The 15,783-nt window shown below is 34.2% G+C and overlaps 3 protein-coding genes across 7 annotated transcripts in view; 1 reads left to right on the top strand and 2 right to left on the bottom strand.

Moving 5' to 3' along the window:
• The window catches only part of LOC106882520 (uncharacterized), a 27,048-nt gene extending 14,321 nt beyond the window's left edge, over positions 1 to 12,727 (bottom strand). For 2 of the 3 annotated variants that reach the window (XM_014933234.2, XM_052978548.1), the window contains exons 1-2: positions 12,483 to 12,727; positions 3,489 to 3,889 (exon numbers count right to left, since the gene is read on the bottom strand). In XM_014933234.2, the coding sequence (XP_014788720.2) occupies positions 3,489 to 3,641 (153 nt within the window). In that variant the 5' untranslated portion in view covers positions 3,642 to 3,889; positions 12,483 to 12,727. The remainder of the gene's footprint in view (positions 1 to 3,488; positions 3,890 to 12,482) is intronic. The other variant, XM_052978547.1, reaches the window with a different exon arrangement.
• Positions 10,338 to 12,318, bottom strand: LOC106882521 (caseinolytic peptidase B protein homolog). The gene has a single exon (XM_014933235.2). It carries the CDS (start codon positions 12,316 to 12,318, stop codon positions 10,468 to 10,470), a length of 1,851 nt encoding a protein of 616 aa, XP_014788721.1. The 3' UTR covers positions 10,338 to 10,467.
• The window catches only part of LOC106882519 (WD repeat-containing protein 3), a 35,787-nt gene continuing 32,383 nt past the window's right edge, over positions 12,380 to 15,783 (top strand). The window contains exon 1 of one of the 3 annotated variants that reach the window (XM_014933231.2): positions 12,380 to 12,515. The gene's annotated coding sequence lies outside the window, so the exon portion shown is untranslated. Of the gene's footprint in view, positions 12,516 to 13,122; positions 13,223 to 14,512; positions 14,611 to 15,783 lie in introns of those variants that run through there. The other 2 variants (XM_014933232.2, XM_014933230.2) reach the window with 2 other exon arrangements.

Below are 15,783 nucleotides of genomic sequence, written 5' to 3'. Positions count from 1 at the left end.
TATATATATATATATATATATTTATTTATATATATATATAGCCAAATTAAGGGAATGGAGTAGGTAAAATCCAGGCTACATATGTTTTCTAGGTAGCAGATCTTCAGAAGTAATAATTACTTGATGAAGGGTATTCCACTAACTACTCATCAGGCTAAAGATGCCTTAGTTAAATTTAGGTTGCATTGTTGCTAAGGAACCCCAAGTTAACTCGCTGGAGATTTAATTTAAATTATATCTTCAGTGAGTTAACTTGGGATTGTTGAGTAATTATTACTGTTGAGGATCTGCTAGCTTGGAAACATATGTAGCCTGGATTTTACCTGTTCCAGTCCTTCAATTTGGAATTTTTATTCACATTCATAGCATCACTAGTTGCAAACCATAAACTATAAAACTTTTTTCAGTTTATCAAACTTCGATGTGGGAACAGCCTACAACCTTCTACACCAATAAACTATTATTGTTCCTGAAAGTTGGTTTTTTATACCTACCATGGACTGCTCAAAGCTTACTAACTTCCAACACATAGATCCTTGGATCTTACAATTAAATATTTTATATACATATAATGGATAGGGATAAAGTATCCAGGTGGGTACTGTGCAAGCACTCAGTTATAATCCAGGTTATCGTTAACTGTGTTGAGCTGTAAGGAGCTGAAGGATTACTTAACCCATTACCTCCCATAATTCTATTAACTGGAATTTTTTAAATGAAACTTTGATTTCTAGCATAAAACAAGCTGGAATGATCAAAATAACATTTTAAATAGAAATAAGCGAGATATTGGGTGAAAAATTAGCAAACCTCATTTGAATATCAGAGAAATATACCTAGTAGATATAGCAAAAAGGTTAGATATGTGTAAATATTGACAGATAATTACGAAATTTGTAATTTTTAAGTGATCTCATATGAGATCACTATTAGGTGATGGGTTAAGGTAAGCAATCATAATGTATTTTATCTGAATGGCAAATCCTGGGTTCGCTTCACTGGATTAAAAATATTTTATTGAGTGTATATACAAAACAATCTCCATATTGATTGTAATTACCTTATCCAACATATTTATGTAAACCTTGCTTTTATCCATGTTGCAATGTAAAATTCATGCATTGCTGTTCATCTACTTTGAAATTATAGCACCACTAGGTCTAGACTTGTGGTAGTAAATACAAAATAAGAGGACTATTAAAATTAATATATTGTTGTTATATATTCTACACCAACATATTTTGATGGATCTGTTCCAGCATGGGAAAAGAAACTGAGTATGTGTGTATGCATATATCTCTCAAATACAGTACCACAATAAAATGTACCCAGTAAACTCTGTAAAGTGGTTGGCATTATGAATGGTATCAACCCATAAACACCATGCCAAAAATGAAACAGAGTGAGATGTAATTTTCAACCTTCCTGGGAGAATAAGACCTAACTGAAGATTGTGGCAATGTGTTTAACTCATGCTAACATGAAAAAATGGATGATTATGATGATGATATATATAGTAAATCAATCTTATAAATTTTATTTTTTGTTCTTCAGTGGAGGGGCAGAGCCCATGGCCACCTGGGATATCTTAGCATGAGGACTGAGATAACTGAACGACATTAGAGTCCAAAGTAATTTTACTGATTGAGTTAGACCATTGATATCAGTAATTAGTAGTTCAATGGTTACTGTTTTCTTGTTTCAGTTATTGGACAGTAACCTTGAAATGTTTAATTGAACAAAACAACCCTAGTACTTATTTTTAAAGTCTGGCACTTGTTCTATTGATCTTTTTGTCAAACTGATAAGTTCTGGGGATGTAAACAAACCAACACCTTTTGTCAAGAAGAGGGATAAACACAAACACACATATATGACAGGCTTCCACACAGGTTCTGTTTACCAAATTCACTCACAAGGCACTAGTCGGGCTGAAGTTATAAAAGGAAAGACTTTCCTAAGGTGTCACACAGTGGGACCGAATTCAAAACCATATGAGCCATCCATTTTCCATTCTCAAACCAATAGATAGCATTAAAAATATTTTGCTATCTTTGTTCCTACAATATGAAATAGTGGTTTACAGCATATAATTAAGACAAATAAGTCTTTGATAAAAACCATCATTATCATGATCACCATCTAAAGTCTGTTTTTCCATGCTGGAATGGGCTGGACAGTTTGATAGAAACCAGCAAGCTAAAGGAGTGTACCAAGCTCTGCTGTGAGTTCTGGCATGGTTTCTCTGGCTGGATGCCCTTCTAACACAAATCACTTACAGAGTGTACTAAGTACCTTTCATGCAGCACCAGCATTATAGCTCTAAAAATCAGACATTGAAAAAAAAAAAAATTGCTTTGGATGTTTTGGTTGGTACAATTAGCAATCATCTTCAGGTGATAATGTTTAACTAGGTCGAAGATTGAAATTAGAAGCTTTATTTTATCAACTGGGCCTCTGATGTTCTAAAATGTCAAAATTTGTTGCAAAGGACAAATGTCGACATTTTAAGGAACTTAAGCATTTTGTCTCCATATTCTTCAGGCAGGCTGGATCTATGCTAATGTCTATATTTTGAGATGATTTCCGTGGTGATGCCTAATGCACAGAATAGACATAAAAAAAAAAAAAAAAAATTTAGACACTCTTCAGACAAAATTCTGAAGTATCTTATAATGACAACACTTGTATTTTGAGGCCAGACCCAGGATCATAAATAATACTTCCTGAATTGATCCTTGGTTTTATTCAGAGTTGACAATTGGAGATTATTATAACTGAATCATTGTGTCAATAACATATCCAAGTTTAGAAGAACATCAGTATGAAAAACAGATGTCAGTGTGAACACACACACACACACACACATTTATTATAGTTTTACAAGCAGAGCAGTGATAGTGACTTCAAAGTTTCGGCTTGCTAGCCTTCATTGGACTGAGGTGTATTTAAGTTCATTTAGGCTCTGGTAAGTTTGCCTTTTCTTTTTCTTTTTTGCATAGGTGTAGCTATGTTGAATGGTAATTAGGTTGTAGGTTCTGATGGAAATATGTAGAAGATCTTTACTGTTTAAAGTTAGAGTTGTGCTATTGTTCAGGATTCAGTCATGCATGTAAAACTTTGTAATCAAGTGTGTCTATTTAGGTGTGTCACTTTCAGACAGTTGGGTTGCTCTAGTTCTCAAAAGAATGTAAATGAAAAGGTTAGTTTGTCAGTAGACTTGTAACTAGACAGAAATTCGGTTAGCTTGTTTTTGAAGGGTTCACAAAAGAGTGTAAGTGGATGGAAAGGTTAGTTGGTCAGTATATTTTTAACTAGGGTTTAATTCTCCTTGATATTATTTGATTACTATTTAGAACATTCAATCTTTGTATTTTGGGGAGATAAGTTTGTAGACTATGTTGATATAAATATTTCTTATATTCTAATGTTATATATAAAGACATTTACAAACGACATTGATGGCTTTGTGCAATTTAAATAATTACCTGAGACAGTGATAGGATATGCTTGAGAAAACCAAAATTGCAGCTGTGGCCAGTGCCCCCTGACTGGCGGCATGTAAAAAGCACCATCTGAATGTTGTCAATGCCAGGTCCGCCTGACCGGCTCCCATGCTGGTGGCATATAAAAAGCTCCATCTGAACGTGACTGATGCTAGTACCTGCTGACTGGCTCCTGTGCTGGTGGTACGTAAAGGGCACTACTCGAACGTGATCGATGCCAGGACTGCCTGACTTGTTTTTGTGCTGGTGGCATGTAAAAATCACCCACTATACTCTTGGAGAGGTTGGCGTTAGGAAGGGCATCCAACTGTAGAAACATTGCCAGATCAGATTGGAGCCTGGTGCAGCTACTGGCTCTCCAGACCTCAGTCAAAGCATCCAACCTATGCCAGCATGGAAAATGGACGTTAAACAATGATGATGATGACGATGACATAACATTAAATAAAGATTAAAGAATAATTTGGACAAAAGGAAAATAGAGGGTGAAATGAACAATATCAGATATTTATTTTATCTGTTTCTTTATACACTTTCAATGTTCATGAACAGCCCTTCTCTCAAAAAGTTTGTTTCCCTTCTTGTCTAATATGGATTCAGTAATTAAATACTTTTATCAATTTCCATACTATTAAATGGTTAATGAATATATATCCTATCACCTAAAATACTTGGTAGTTATCCTCCAGATAGAACTGCTACTCCGCTGGTTATGACGACGAGGATTCCAGTTGATCCGATCAACGGTACAGATTGCTCATGAAATCAACATGCAAGTGGCTGAGCACTCCACAGACATGTGTACCCTTAATGTAAGTTCTCAGGAAGATTCAGCATGATACAGAATGTGACAAGGCTGGTCCTCTTTGAAATACAGATACAACTCATTTTTGCCAGCTGAGTGGACTGGAGCAATGTGAAATAAAGTGTTTTGCTCAAGGACTCAACGCATTGCCAGAAATTGAACTTCTGACCTTATGATCATGAGCCGAATACCCTAACCATTAAGCCATATGCCTTCACTCTCCAGATAGAAAAATTGTCAGAAATAGAATTAATATCTTGTCTGAAATCCTTGCAAAGTCTGTACTAAAACATGAAATAGGCCAACACCTCTGCTCTGCTCTGGTACCATAAATATTTGGTTATACTACATTATGCAAATCTACAAACAACTTAAAACAATTTCAAATGAAATTGGAACACTGAAATTAAATATCCACAATATTTTGTAGCAAGACTAACAGTAAATAATGAAATAATGTTAATAAGCAAACTAAGCATTGACAGAAATTACAGAAGATTTTCTATGTATACTCTAGATGTCATTTAGTTTCAGATTATTCCTAATTGAGCAGATCTATGAGAAAAGGATTTCTGGCTATAACAATCATCATTTAATGTTGGCATGAGTTGGATGGTTTGACAGGATCTGATGGGTCCAAAGACTGCATTACGCTCCTGTCTGCTTTGGCATGGTTTCTATAATTGGATGCCCTTCCTAAAGCTAACACCAGTATGAGTGAGGTTGTTATACAAATTGCAACACTAAGATCTTCAACTGAGTGGGTCTACAGTACTGAAGGAGATGGCATTTTTTTCTAGGAGACAAGAAGTTAAAGTCATTTTGTATGTAAGAAACTACAAAGTCCAGTGTTAAGAAGGTGTGGTGGCAGCATTAGTTCTTTTCCTAGTATAATATGGCAATTTTGATCATGGGTGATTATAGCAGAGTTCATTCTGTTGCAAGCATTTAAGCCACCAGGTCTCTTGTTCCAGAATTTTCTCCCACCAGTCTCTGAGGCTTGGAAAAAAATTCAAAAGATTGTAGGTACTATCCTTCCCTCCCTGACTAAACAAGAAAAAAAGCGTAATACGAGGTAGATTTGGATATTATTTTGAGCAGATAGATGGATATTTTGTAGAGTTAGCTTTCATATTGTGAATCTCTTTGTAAAAATAAAAAATTGCTGTTGCAATATTTAAACAGTCATTACTGTTTGAAGTAAGTTCAATTGCTGAGGAAAGTTAAATCATTCTTGATCTAACTAGTAGTAGTAGTAGTAGAGTATGGAAGCATACGCTATAATAGCACGTTACTGTATCCACCATTTGTTTGTGGCAGATGACATCTTTGCACCACTCAGGCGACAACCCTCCAGCCCATGGGTGCTTGGGGTAGTTGTTGTTGGCGAGGGTTTTATGAGGTCAGATTTTACCTCAGTCTGTTTTAATTGCCTTTTACGATAGACTGAGGAAATGTTGGGTTTATTCTTTGACATGTTAGCCCCCACACAGTACTAGAACCACATGAAGTGTTCTGCTCAAGACACAACATGCCATCCAGTCTGAGAATTGAACCACAATCTGGTGATTGCAAGTGTGACACCCTAGCCACTAAGACACACGCCTAACTAATTAAAAAAAAATTAAGTGACGACCATACACATTAGTGTCAGTATTAGCAACAAATACCAATCTTCAAATATGTAGGACAATGTTCAACTTGGTAAACCTTTCAAACTAGCATGAAAATTGATGGACTGGAGGTATTGAAACAATGTGTGTTGACTGTATCAAAGTGAAGTTAAAATATCTTTTACTTAAATGACAATAAACATTAACAGCAGGTCATCTCTGATCAAACAGACCTATATAATTGAAAGCCCTCCAGTCATGTATTGTTTATTTCCGACAGTTTATCTAGGATTACATTATCTGGTGTGCTTTCTTTTTTACAATGGTAGTGTGATTGGAAAATTTGGTTGCTATCTCCAACATGTTGCATGATTGCATAGAAGAACTTATGTTTTCTCTGGACAGTATATATTTATAAATATGCAGGAAATATGAAATACAAATAAAAACATGAGAATAACTTTCTTTCTTAGTTGATCCATCTGTTGTAAATGATTAGACTTTCAGGGAAAATCTGTCAATGGGGGAATAGCTGTTCTGGCTAACAGATCAATAAATTGAGCTTTGTAAATTTTGTTATTCTGTTAGGAAAGATATTTAGATTTAGGTGAACCCTGATGGAGGACTTAAGATCAAAGGCATTCCAGCCATGACTATTCTGTTGATTTAAGGTTAAGTAGGACTGCATTATCTAATGGAGATCTTTTCTCATTTAAGATAATAGGGTCTGATTTGAAGGAAATTTAGCTGATATTTTCAGCAAATAGAGTAACCATGCAGAGGTTTCTTCATCAGCTGTCATTGATAATGTTGATGAAATCTGTGTTCAGTTTCAACACCTGTTATGTTGACAGGTAGGAATTTGCAGGTGAGAATTTCCAGCTCTGTTTATGTGTGCCACATAAAAAGCATCCACTGAACTCTGTAAAGTGGTTGGCATTAGGAAGGGCATCCAACTGTAGAAATCAAGCCAAATCAGACTGGAACCTGCCAGCATGGAAAACGGATGTTAACGGATGATGATAATGATTATATACATATACGTATAGTGTGAGAGAGAGTTATGTTTTATAAGGATTCTGGTCAACATTAATACTTAGTCTGTACATGTCTAGCGTTTTATTAGTAAACAAAGTTAATCTTTGTGGCAGAAGAGAATTGTTGGCTATGGAAACTGGAATAGAGAGAAGAGAGTAGAAGATGTATTAAGTAAGCCTGGAGAAAGGGTTGTAGCAAACAAATATATTTAGCAAGTTCAGAAGAGACAAAGAGTAGAAACAATGTGTATGTGCCTGTGAACTTGTTGGTAATTGAATCTTTAGCAATTACAATTAAACGGACTTCATTTACATGTAGAATATGATGTTCTGGTGTGGAACAGAAGCACTGCTTCACCTATGCAAGCAGTACTAATAATTCTCATTTTGGCACAAAGCCACCTATTTTAGGAGCAGAGGAGTTAGTCAATTACATTGATCCCAGTGCTCAACTGTTATTTATTTTATCGACCCTGAATAGATGAAAGGCAAAGTTGATCTCAGTGGAATTTGAACCTGGTGAGAATATAAAGAGGCAGAAGAAATGCCACTAAACATTTTGTTTGGCGTGCTAACAGCTCTGTCATGTCACCACCTTAAGCAGTACTCTAGTAATAAAGGTGTGTGTCAGCAACTAATTAAGATAGTTGTCAGGCATAAATATAACATTTTTCAACTATGTAGGTCAGCAACTAATTAAGATAGAAATATTTATGAAAAGGAAACCTATTATTTGGGGTGCAGTTTTGGCAAAGTTACATCTATAAATATATTATAATAAAAAATCAAAAAAATATACACAAGATAAAATCAAATCAGAGACAAAAGACCCGAAACTGACTAAGTTCGAACTGTACTATAGCTTTTATTTTTGTTTGTTATGGAAGGGACATAACTTCACTTGTTTCATTTACTAGAAAGCAGGTGACCTTCATTTGCATGGCTGAATGAGAAAGTGATAGGAAGGACATTCAGCTATAAAAGATATTTGCTCCAGATGTCTTGAAAAATAAATAAATAAATAAAAATAAATAGTCTACAGCATATTCTGATTGAGAAATATATTAGTAAAAATTAAATTATAATACATTAAACATATCAATTGTAATAAATTATCATTATTAATTAGTGATGATAGAATTGTTTGAGTTGTTTACAGCATTTACTCACATCCTAAGTTCAAAACCAGCCTTGATCAATTGAGCAGAGAAAGTGACTGGTTATCAAAGATGTTAGTGGATGGGTACCAAAAAAGAAATTGTATGAATATTCTTTTATTTCTTTATTGGTGTCAGCCATTTTACTATGGCTTTGCTTCCAGGATTTTAGTTGATCATATTAACCCCAGTACTTCATCATCATCACCATTTAATGTCCGTTTTCCATACTGGCAGAGGTTGGACGGTTTGACTGAAAACTGGTAAACTGCAACAGGTTTCAATCTGATTTGGCATGGTTTCTTTGGTTGGATGCCCTTCCCAACACCAACCACTTTACAGAGTGTAGTGGGTGCTTTTCATGTACCACTCACACATACATATGGCAGGTTCTGGGGATATGAAATATGGGTAGGTAAAATATGTTGTTATTTAGCCCTACGAGACATGTTAGAGCAGACATATGATGAAAGACATTCCAACCATGATCATATCCCAGTTCCTATGTCAAAGATAGCATTATCTAATAGGTCCTTTTACAAGACATTGAAGTTGGTGTGATAGGAAGATTTCTAGCAGGTTGAGTGATCATGTAGAAACTTGCTTATTGGGAGAGAGTGTGAGGTCATTCAGTTGGGGATCACATATAAAATGCAGGAGAATTAGTGCATATGGAAAAATGTTATATTTATGCCTGTTCAGCTGACACATGCAAAGGAAAATAAACTTTTATGTAATGCTGAAATCCTGAATTATGAATCAAGTAATAAAAATAGATAAATCAAATTAAACTCCTAATCTTTTCATCAATCAGAATTTGAAAGTGTTCAGTTTAATTTAAAGTGATAAGCAGAGGAAACCCTAAATTTTTAAAAGATTTCCGAGAAGGAACTATCAACATAATCTGAAGCAACAGCCACATCTTTACAAGTCATCAATTCATCCTTGTATGGAATATTGCTGTCATATTTGGGTAGGTGCACCATCTTGACACTTGGATCTCCTTGACTGGGTTCAATTCTGCAACCCTTGTCACATCGATATGACATCACCAGTCTTAATTTTTTCTATCATTATTGCCACAGGAAGTCCTCTGATGAACTTTCTCTCTTAGTTCCAGATCACTTTGCCTGACTCAAAACTCAGTGTCTTCATCCAAATGCAGTTGTGTTTCCACCAATAAAGAATTCTTTCTATTGTCATAGTTTTTTCCCCTCATACTGCAAGACTTTAGAATTCTCTTCTATCTCAATGTTTCCCTCCTTATGGCATGAACTACTTCAAGTCTTAAGTAAACTCATTTCTTTTGTCTTAATTTCTCTTCATAGTCTCTTACACTAAGTGGCTTCTTTCTTGTTTGGGACTCTCTTACGAGAAAAAAAAAATCTTGCAGAGGTATGTAACAAATAAATGCCAATGGCAGATCAGGAAGTAACAACATAATCAGTGGTACTCCTGTAGCTTAACCACACTTACAAATAATGAAAGGGAGATTTAAGACAAATGAAAAATTGAGGAGGCAAAAAGTTAAAAAAATAATCTTCATAAATGAATTACATGCTAAGTTTTCATACTTGTAAAGGGCAAGCACATACCTCAACATGTAATGGACAAATTACATATGGACATGCACGCACAGATTCTTATGTCGGACTCTTTCAGTTAAGACAAATAAGTAACTTTTCTCTCTCTTATAAACCTTAACAGACTTATTCTGATTTGTCCTTTTGTTTTTCCTATTGGTGTAGGATATCATCAAAGTATTTTGAGAAAAGAAAAGAGACATAACTATTTAGGATTTGAAAGAGAGAAAAAAAAAAAAGAAGCTAATGAAAATTTGTGTGTGTATGTGTATGCTTGCTCATGCACACGTGTGTGTGTGTGTGTGTGTGTGTGTGTATATATATATATATATATATACATATATATATATACTTGAAACAATTTTTCATTGAAGTACTATTTGCAAAAAATGTTTTAATCAAAGAGAAATAATATGAACTTAGTTTAAATACAAAAATTGTTAATTTTGAAGAGAATAGACAATCATAACATACCTATATATATATATATATATATATATATATATATATATATATATATATATATATAGAATTCAATTTTATTCACAATGGGCTTCAAATAAACCAATAAAATCTAGAGTTGGAATGGTTGGCCTAAATCTGCTGATAAAATGGGAAAAAAAAACGATGTAGCTGTTTTGCAGCAAATATTGTGTTTATTACATTTATCAGCTTCAAAAAATATTGTTAATTATTTCTGTTCTTGATATGAATGCAAACAAAGTATACAATTAATTCTAAGATGCTAGGAAAACATACAAGCGCTTCAATTATCTCCAGGTAATAAATTAAATGGATTGTTTTCATTGCCAAACTTTAAGTCTATATACTTATTTGACTTTCCCTTATCCAAAATTTGTATTTTTATTGTTTTTTCAGTTGAAGTTTTCTCTTTTCCATCTTCTGTTTTAAGTAAATCATCAACATTAGAAACACACAGTTTAATTGAACAACCTTTCTTGATGAGCTCCCGTTCATGTGCTAGGGCTAGCTGAGATACAACAAGTCTTTCAACTTCATGCTTGATAGATCTAGCTCCATAGTTAACGTTGTAGCCACTAGCCAATACATCAACCACTAAATGATCCCATGTAAGCTCAATAGAATGCTTTGATCTTGCACGATCAGCCCAAAATTTCAGTTCTTTAACAACTAGTTTGCTGAGTTCTGCAGGAGAAAATGGCAAAAAGTAGACAATTTCATTTATCCTACCTAAAAATTCATCTCTTCTAAAATGATGTTTGAGAATTGGTTGTACAACGTGAATTTTGAATTTTTTTGAAATAACAACATCTGATACTTTTATATCTTCTAAAGAGTCCGAATGCTTCAGTTTTGATACTTCTGCAGCTTCTTCGCGTAACTGAATGGCATGGTTTGCTATTTCATCATTAGCTAAATTAGATGTCATGATGAACAAAGCATCTTTGCATTCAATTGTTTTGCCTTTGCCGTCAGTCAATCGACCTTCGTCAAATAATTGTAACATAATGGTAAGTATATCTGGATGAGCTTTGTCCACTTCATCAAACAAAACCACAGCATTCGGATATTCTGTCAATTTCTTGGTCAATTGACCACCTTCTTCATGACCAACATAACCAGGAGGTGAACCTATAAATTTTGCTACTTCATGTTTTTCTTGATACTCGGACATATCAATGCGGACAAAACCTTTTTTAACATCCTTATGGAGGTATTTTGCCACTTGTTTAGCAAGTTCCGTCTTACCTATACCAGATGAACCAAGAAAAAGAAACACCAGTGGATGGTCTTCGTCATACCACCCATTCTCTTTTCTCCGAATAGCAGCAGCAACATTATTGATAGCGCCTTCTTGTCCAATGATGTGTTCTTTAAGTCTTTGTTCAAGAGGATATTTGCGTCTATCTTCCAGCTCTTTCTTTGCTTGCATTTCTTTGAATTTTTTCTCACTCTCAATTAAATTTTGTTTCATATTCTGTGTTCGAGCGTAATCATATGGTTTGTGACCCAGTTCATTTTCAGCTGAAGGATTAGCCCCAGCATTTAATAATTGTGTCACAAAATTTAAATCATCAATAAGCACAGCATAATGAAGTGCTGTACAACCTTTGAAATTCGCACGGTTGCTAAGTCGATCACTAAATTCTTCTTCTCTCGTTAAAAGAACTTGGAGGGAATTCATTCTTTTTTCTCGGGCAATCTTCAAAGAGTTACTATATTCATCTCCCAGCTGTACATCGGCACCAGCCTTCAGAAGCATCGAAACTGCAGCTGAATTTCGGTTAATAACAGCTAACTGAAGAGGTGTCCACCCAAGAACGTGTCTTTGGTTAACATCCACACCAGATTTTATTGCTGTTTCAGTTCCTGAGGTGTCAAATGTCTTTATGGAATTTAACAGTCCCTCGTTATCATTCGAAAGATTACCCGCGCAAAATGCAACGCATCCAATTGCAAGAGAAGAATAACCGACAAAACGGCATGGGTGAAGATAAACGGATTTCACTTTTGTAAAGCAAGGTACAACAGAATGCCATAAGGTATATTTTCTAGAATAATAGCGATTTACTGTCCTGAAAACTTGCAATGGCGTTCGGTTCAAATTAACCATGAGAAACCTGAATAATGCCATATTCAATGCGATATCGTGAGTTTTTAAGTAAAAAAAAGATGTAAAATATTCTCAAAGGAAAACAAAACAAAACAGTGAAATGTATTAAATTCACAGAAATGGTAAATAGTTCATTGAAGGATTGATATTCTTAACATATTGATAAAGAAAGTCAATTAACCTACCACAAAAAGTTGTTAATTCCGGATACAAAAACGGTACGTAATATGTTTGTTCCTTGTGGAAATAAATTCCAGTACTCACTCGAAAGCATCGAGAAGTGGTGGCAAGTTGTGATGGGTAAAGTTACATGCGCAAACATGCACACTCTTTCCTGATGTCTTTTTGAGCCTTTCTTTTCCCATCCAATTGTTTATACCTTCTCGCCATCTCTCTCTGAAATGAGGTACAGGCCGAATACTTTAATCGAAATCTGAAAACTATAATTTCTTATTTATACCTTATTATACAATTGTGTAATCAATTGAATTCAGAACCCTTCATGCTTGTCATTTATAATAAATTATCAAGGAAACTGGTAGGTTGTCTCTGTTGGCAAAAATATACTGCGAGGCTGATCTGTTTTAATAAGTTCCAATGTTTTAGAGGGACCTGCAGTTTCAAGGAACTTTTCGTGTGAAGGCAAATTTTTTTGGACAAAGAGTCTATCCCTGAAACATCAGATTCATTTTCTCTCTGCGGCGTACGAACTTATTCGAAACTTATTACTTGGAAACACAAACACTAAAAAAAGTCTTTGTTACTTCTGATGTCTTGGATCGAGTCATGCCTAAATTGGGAATGGGAAAATACAACCTTCAATCCATATCTCAATTGGGTTTTGATAGTATATTGCATCATAAAATTGAAGGAAGGTATCATTCAATACTTTCCTCTTCCAAAAATCTGGTTGCATATTATCACGGTCAGTCCATTCAATGGGAAATTATTTACTTTTGATGTAAAAAATAATGTTTAATAGTTGTTTCAATAGGTCTATCCGAAACTGCAGAGGGATTTAGAGAAGGATCTGTAGGTGTCCCTTCTACTTGTTTAATCGCTTCAGCTAACCTGTGGCTTTTAGCTTTGACTTATTCGTACTTTTCGTGTCTTACCTAGCCCTGGAAAATTGTTAGGGAGGATTATTTTCCACACAATTGTTCAAAAGCAGCAATATTTTTCAAGCCTATATAACACTTATGTATCTTACATAGAACTCCCAACTCCCATAAGATTTTTCTTCGATTGTTTCAAAGAGTAATAGAAGAGATATCACTATACAGAGTACTGAATATTGAAGTTTGTTTAAAGTTTTGTTTAATTTGGTGGAGTTCTGATCGAAGCATACCAATTAACCCGTCATGACGTTTTAATTTGTTTTGTATTTTTAGAACATTTTTGCGCAGTTAATCTGGAAGTGACAAACGACGACCGATATCAAGAGATTTGAGATCAATTAATAGGTATACAACAGACTGATATGTCCATAAGTTCAACAAGGAAAAAAAATGCTATTAACTAAGTTTCAAATAGTTACAGCAGAACTGTGTCAATGACCAGGTCGCAGTGGGGCAACGAAAATGGTGGACATTGGAATTAGACACTGAGGGAAAATGGCTGTAACTTTTTTATTTTTTAATTTTGGCGATTTTCGTTTTCGATAATGTGTTCTATATGTCACGGTCATGCGATTCCCCCTAAAAAAAAACCTAACCCTAACCCTAACCAGATTTGGCTATTATTTCTAGCATGTAAATAGCCTGCTTGGTGGGGGTGGGGAATTGAAATATTTCAAACAATTTTTTTTAGAATCGGAATTGCTTTCGAATTTTGTTACAGGCTTTCTATTTTTGAAAAAATTTTGTATTACCGTTCTCTGGTAAAAAGCGTGACATGTAGAACACAATGTCAAAAATGTGTGGGTGGGGGGTCCAACATTTTTTTTAGGGGGAATCGCATGACCGTGACATATAGAACACATTATCGAAAACGAAAATCGCCAAAATTAAAAAATAAAAAAGTTACAGGTCCACCACGAAAATTTTGTAACTTCAAGAATAAATGAGAATTTAAGAAATTTTGAGTTTTTTAAATGGCTAAGATGGTTCTTCCATGAAGTGATTGTTTTCTTTCTAATACATAACAAATCGAGTCACAAGTTTGACAAGTATAACGTTAAAAGGAATAATAATGTAGGAAGAACTCTTTACTTTACACCGTTTACTTTAAGACAGTGGCGATAACTGCTTAGAGAAAGCACGTGCTGATACAGGATTATGGTTAAAGCAGGCACGTGTTATTTACAAGATTAGGGTATGTAAAAGTGTAAATTTTGGCGTTTTTATTGACAAGTTTTAAAACTACTTTAGTTATGCCCTATTAAATAAATGCAAGAAAAATAATTGTATATACAATGACGAAAGTATTAGTATCGTACTGCCCCACTTGTTTCATTTTTCTTTTCTAAAGAATGAAAATTTAATTACCAATGTAAATAAAATATATTTCTACTCTTCAAATGCAAACTAAATATGTTTATACACTTTGGAGTTCTTTCATATTACAATCGTAAACTCAAAAGAAGATACAAAAATACCTCGTCATAACAAAATAAAATATTAAAATCGTAAAGTTTACTTGTTTTTTTTAGGAGGTTGAATGATAGTTTCCAGTAAATAATAGAAGTTAAATTTATTGCTATATTTTATCATTTGCTTTAATTGTGACCGGCCTTATTCGATGTTTATTTACATTCTGGATTTTACACCTTTGAACCTTTTTGGTTTTAAATCACTGTCAATAGTTTATTTCTTATTTCCCTCTCTTATAAATGTTTTTTTGAAAATTGGTTCGTCGATGTTTAATAAAAGCAAGGAGTTTTGAGTCACAGAACTCTTTTAACCGATGAATCTCTAATAATTACCCCCAAAACGGTATATCTCAAGTAATATCTTTTTCATATGAAGAAAAATAGGTAAAATATATAACGACACACAACATCCCTATTTTTCTTGAAAACTTGGTATTATATTGATTTCCGATATTTTATACAACACAAAACCTCACCTGAAAGAGAATGATATTTTCCATGCCTTTTCCAATGGTATTAGTTTTAGCCTTTTGGGATTGATAAATTAAATGGTAATCTTCAAGTTTAGGGGGATAAAAAAAATAAATAAAAATATTCAAGGGAAATAACTGAACGACTTACCAGTATTATCCGTTTTCTTCTAGCTGTTTATAAATAAATCACATCCTAACCCTAACGTCAATCAAATCACGTGTGTGATTTATTTATAAACAGAGATGTACGGAGAATACTGGTAAGACGTTCAGTTACTTCCCTTGAATATTTTTATTTTTTTTTTTTATCCTCCCAAACTTGATGATTACCAATTAAATACTAGTGAAACATTGGGGTCGATGTAATCGGCTAGTCCCCTTCCCATCAAATTTCAGTCGTTGTGCTTATAGTAGAAAGAATTA

This window comes from Octopus bimaculoides, chromosome 2 (assembly GCF_001194135.2).
Source record: "Octopus bimaculoides isolate UCB-OBI-ISO-001 chromosome 2, ASM119413v2, whole genome shotgun sequence".
Classification (NCBI taxonomy): Eukaryota; Metazoa; Mollusca; class Cephalopoda; order Octopoda; family Octopodidae; genus Octopus; species Octopus bimaculoides.
Note: the sequence above shows the minus strand (reverse complement) of the source record. Positions and strands in the feature narration are given on the sequence as shown.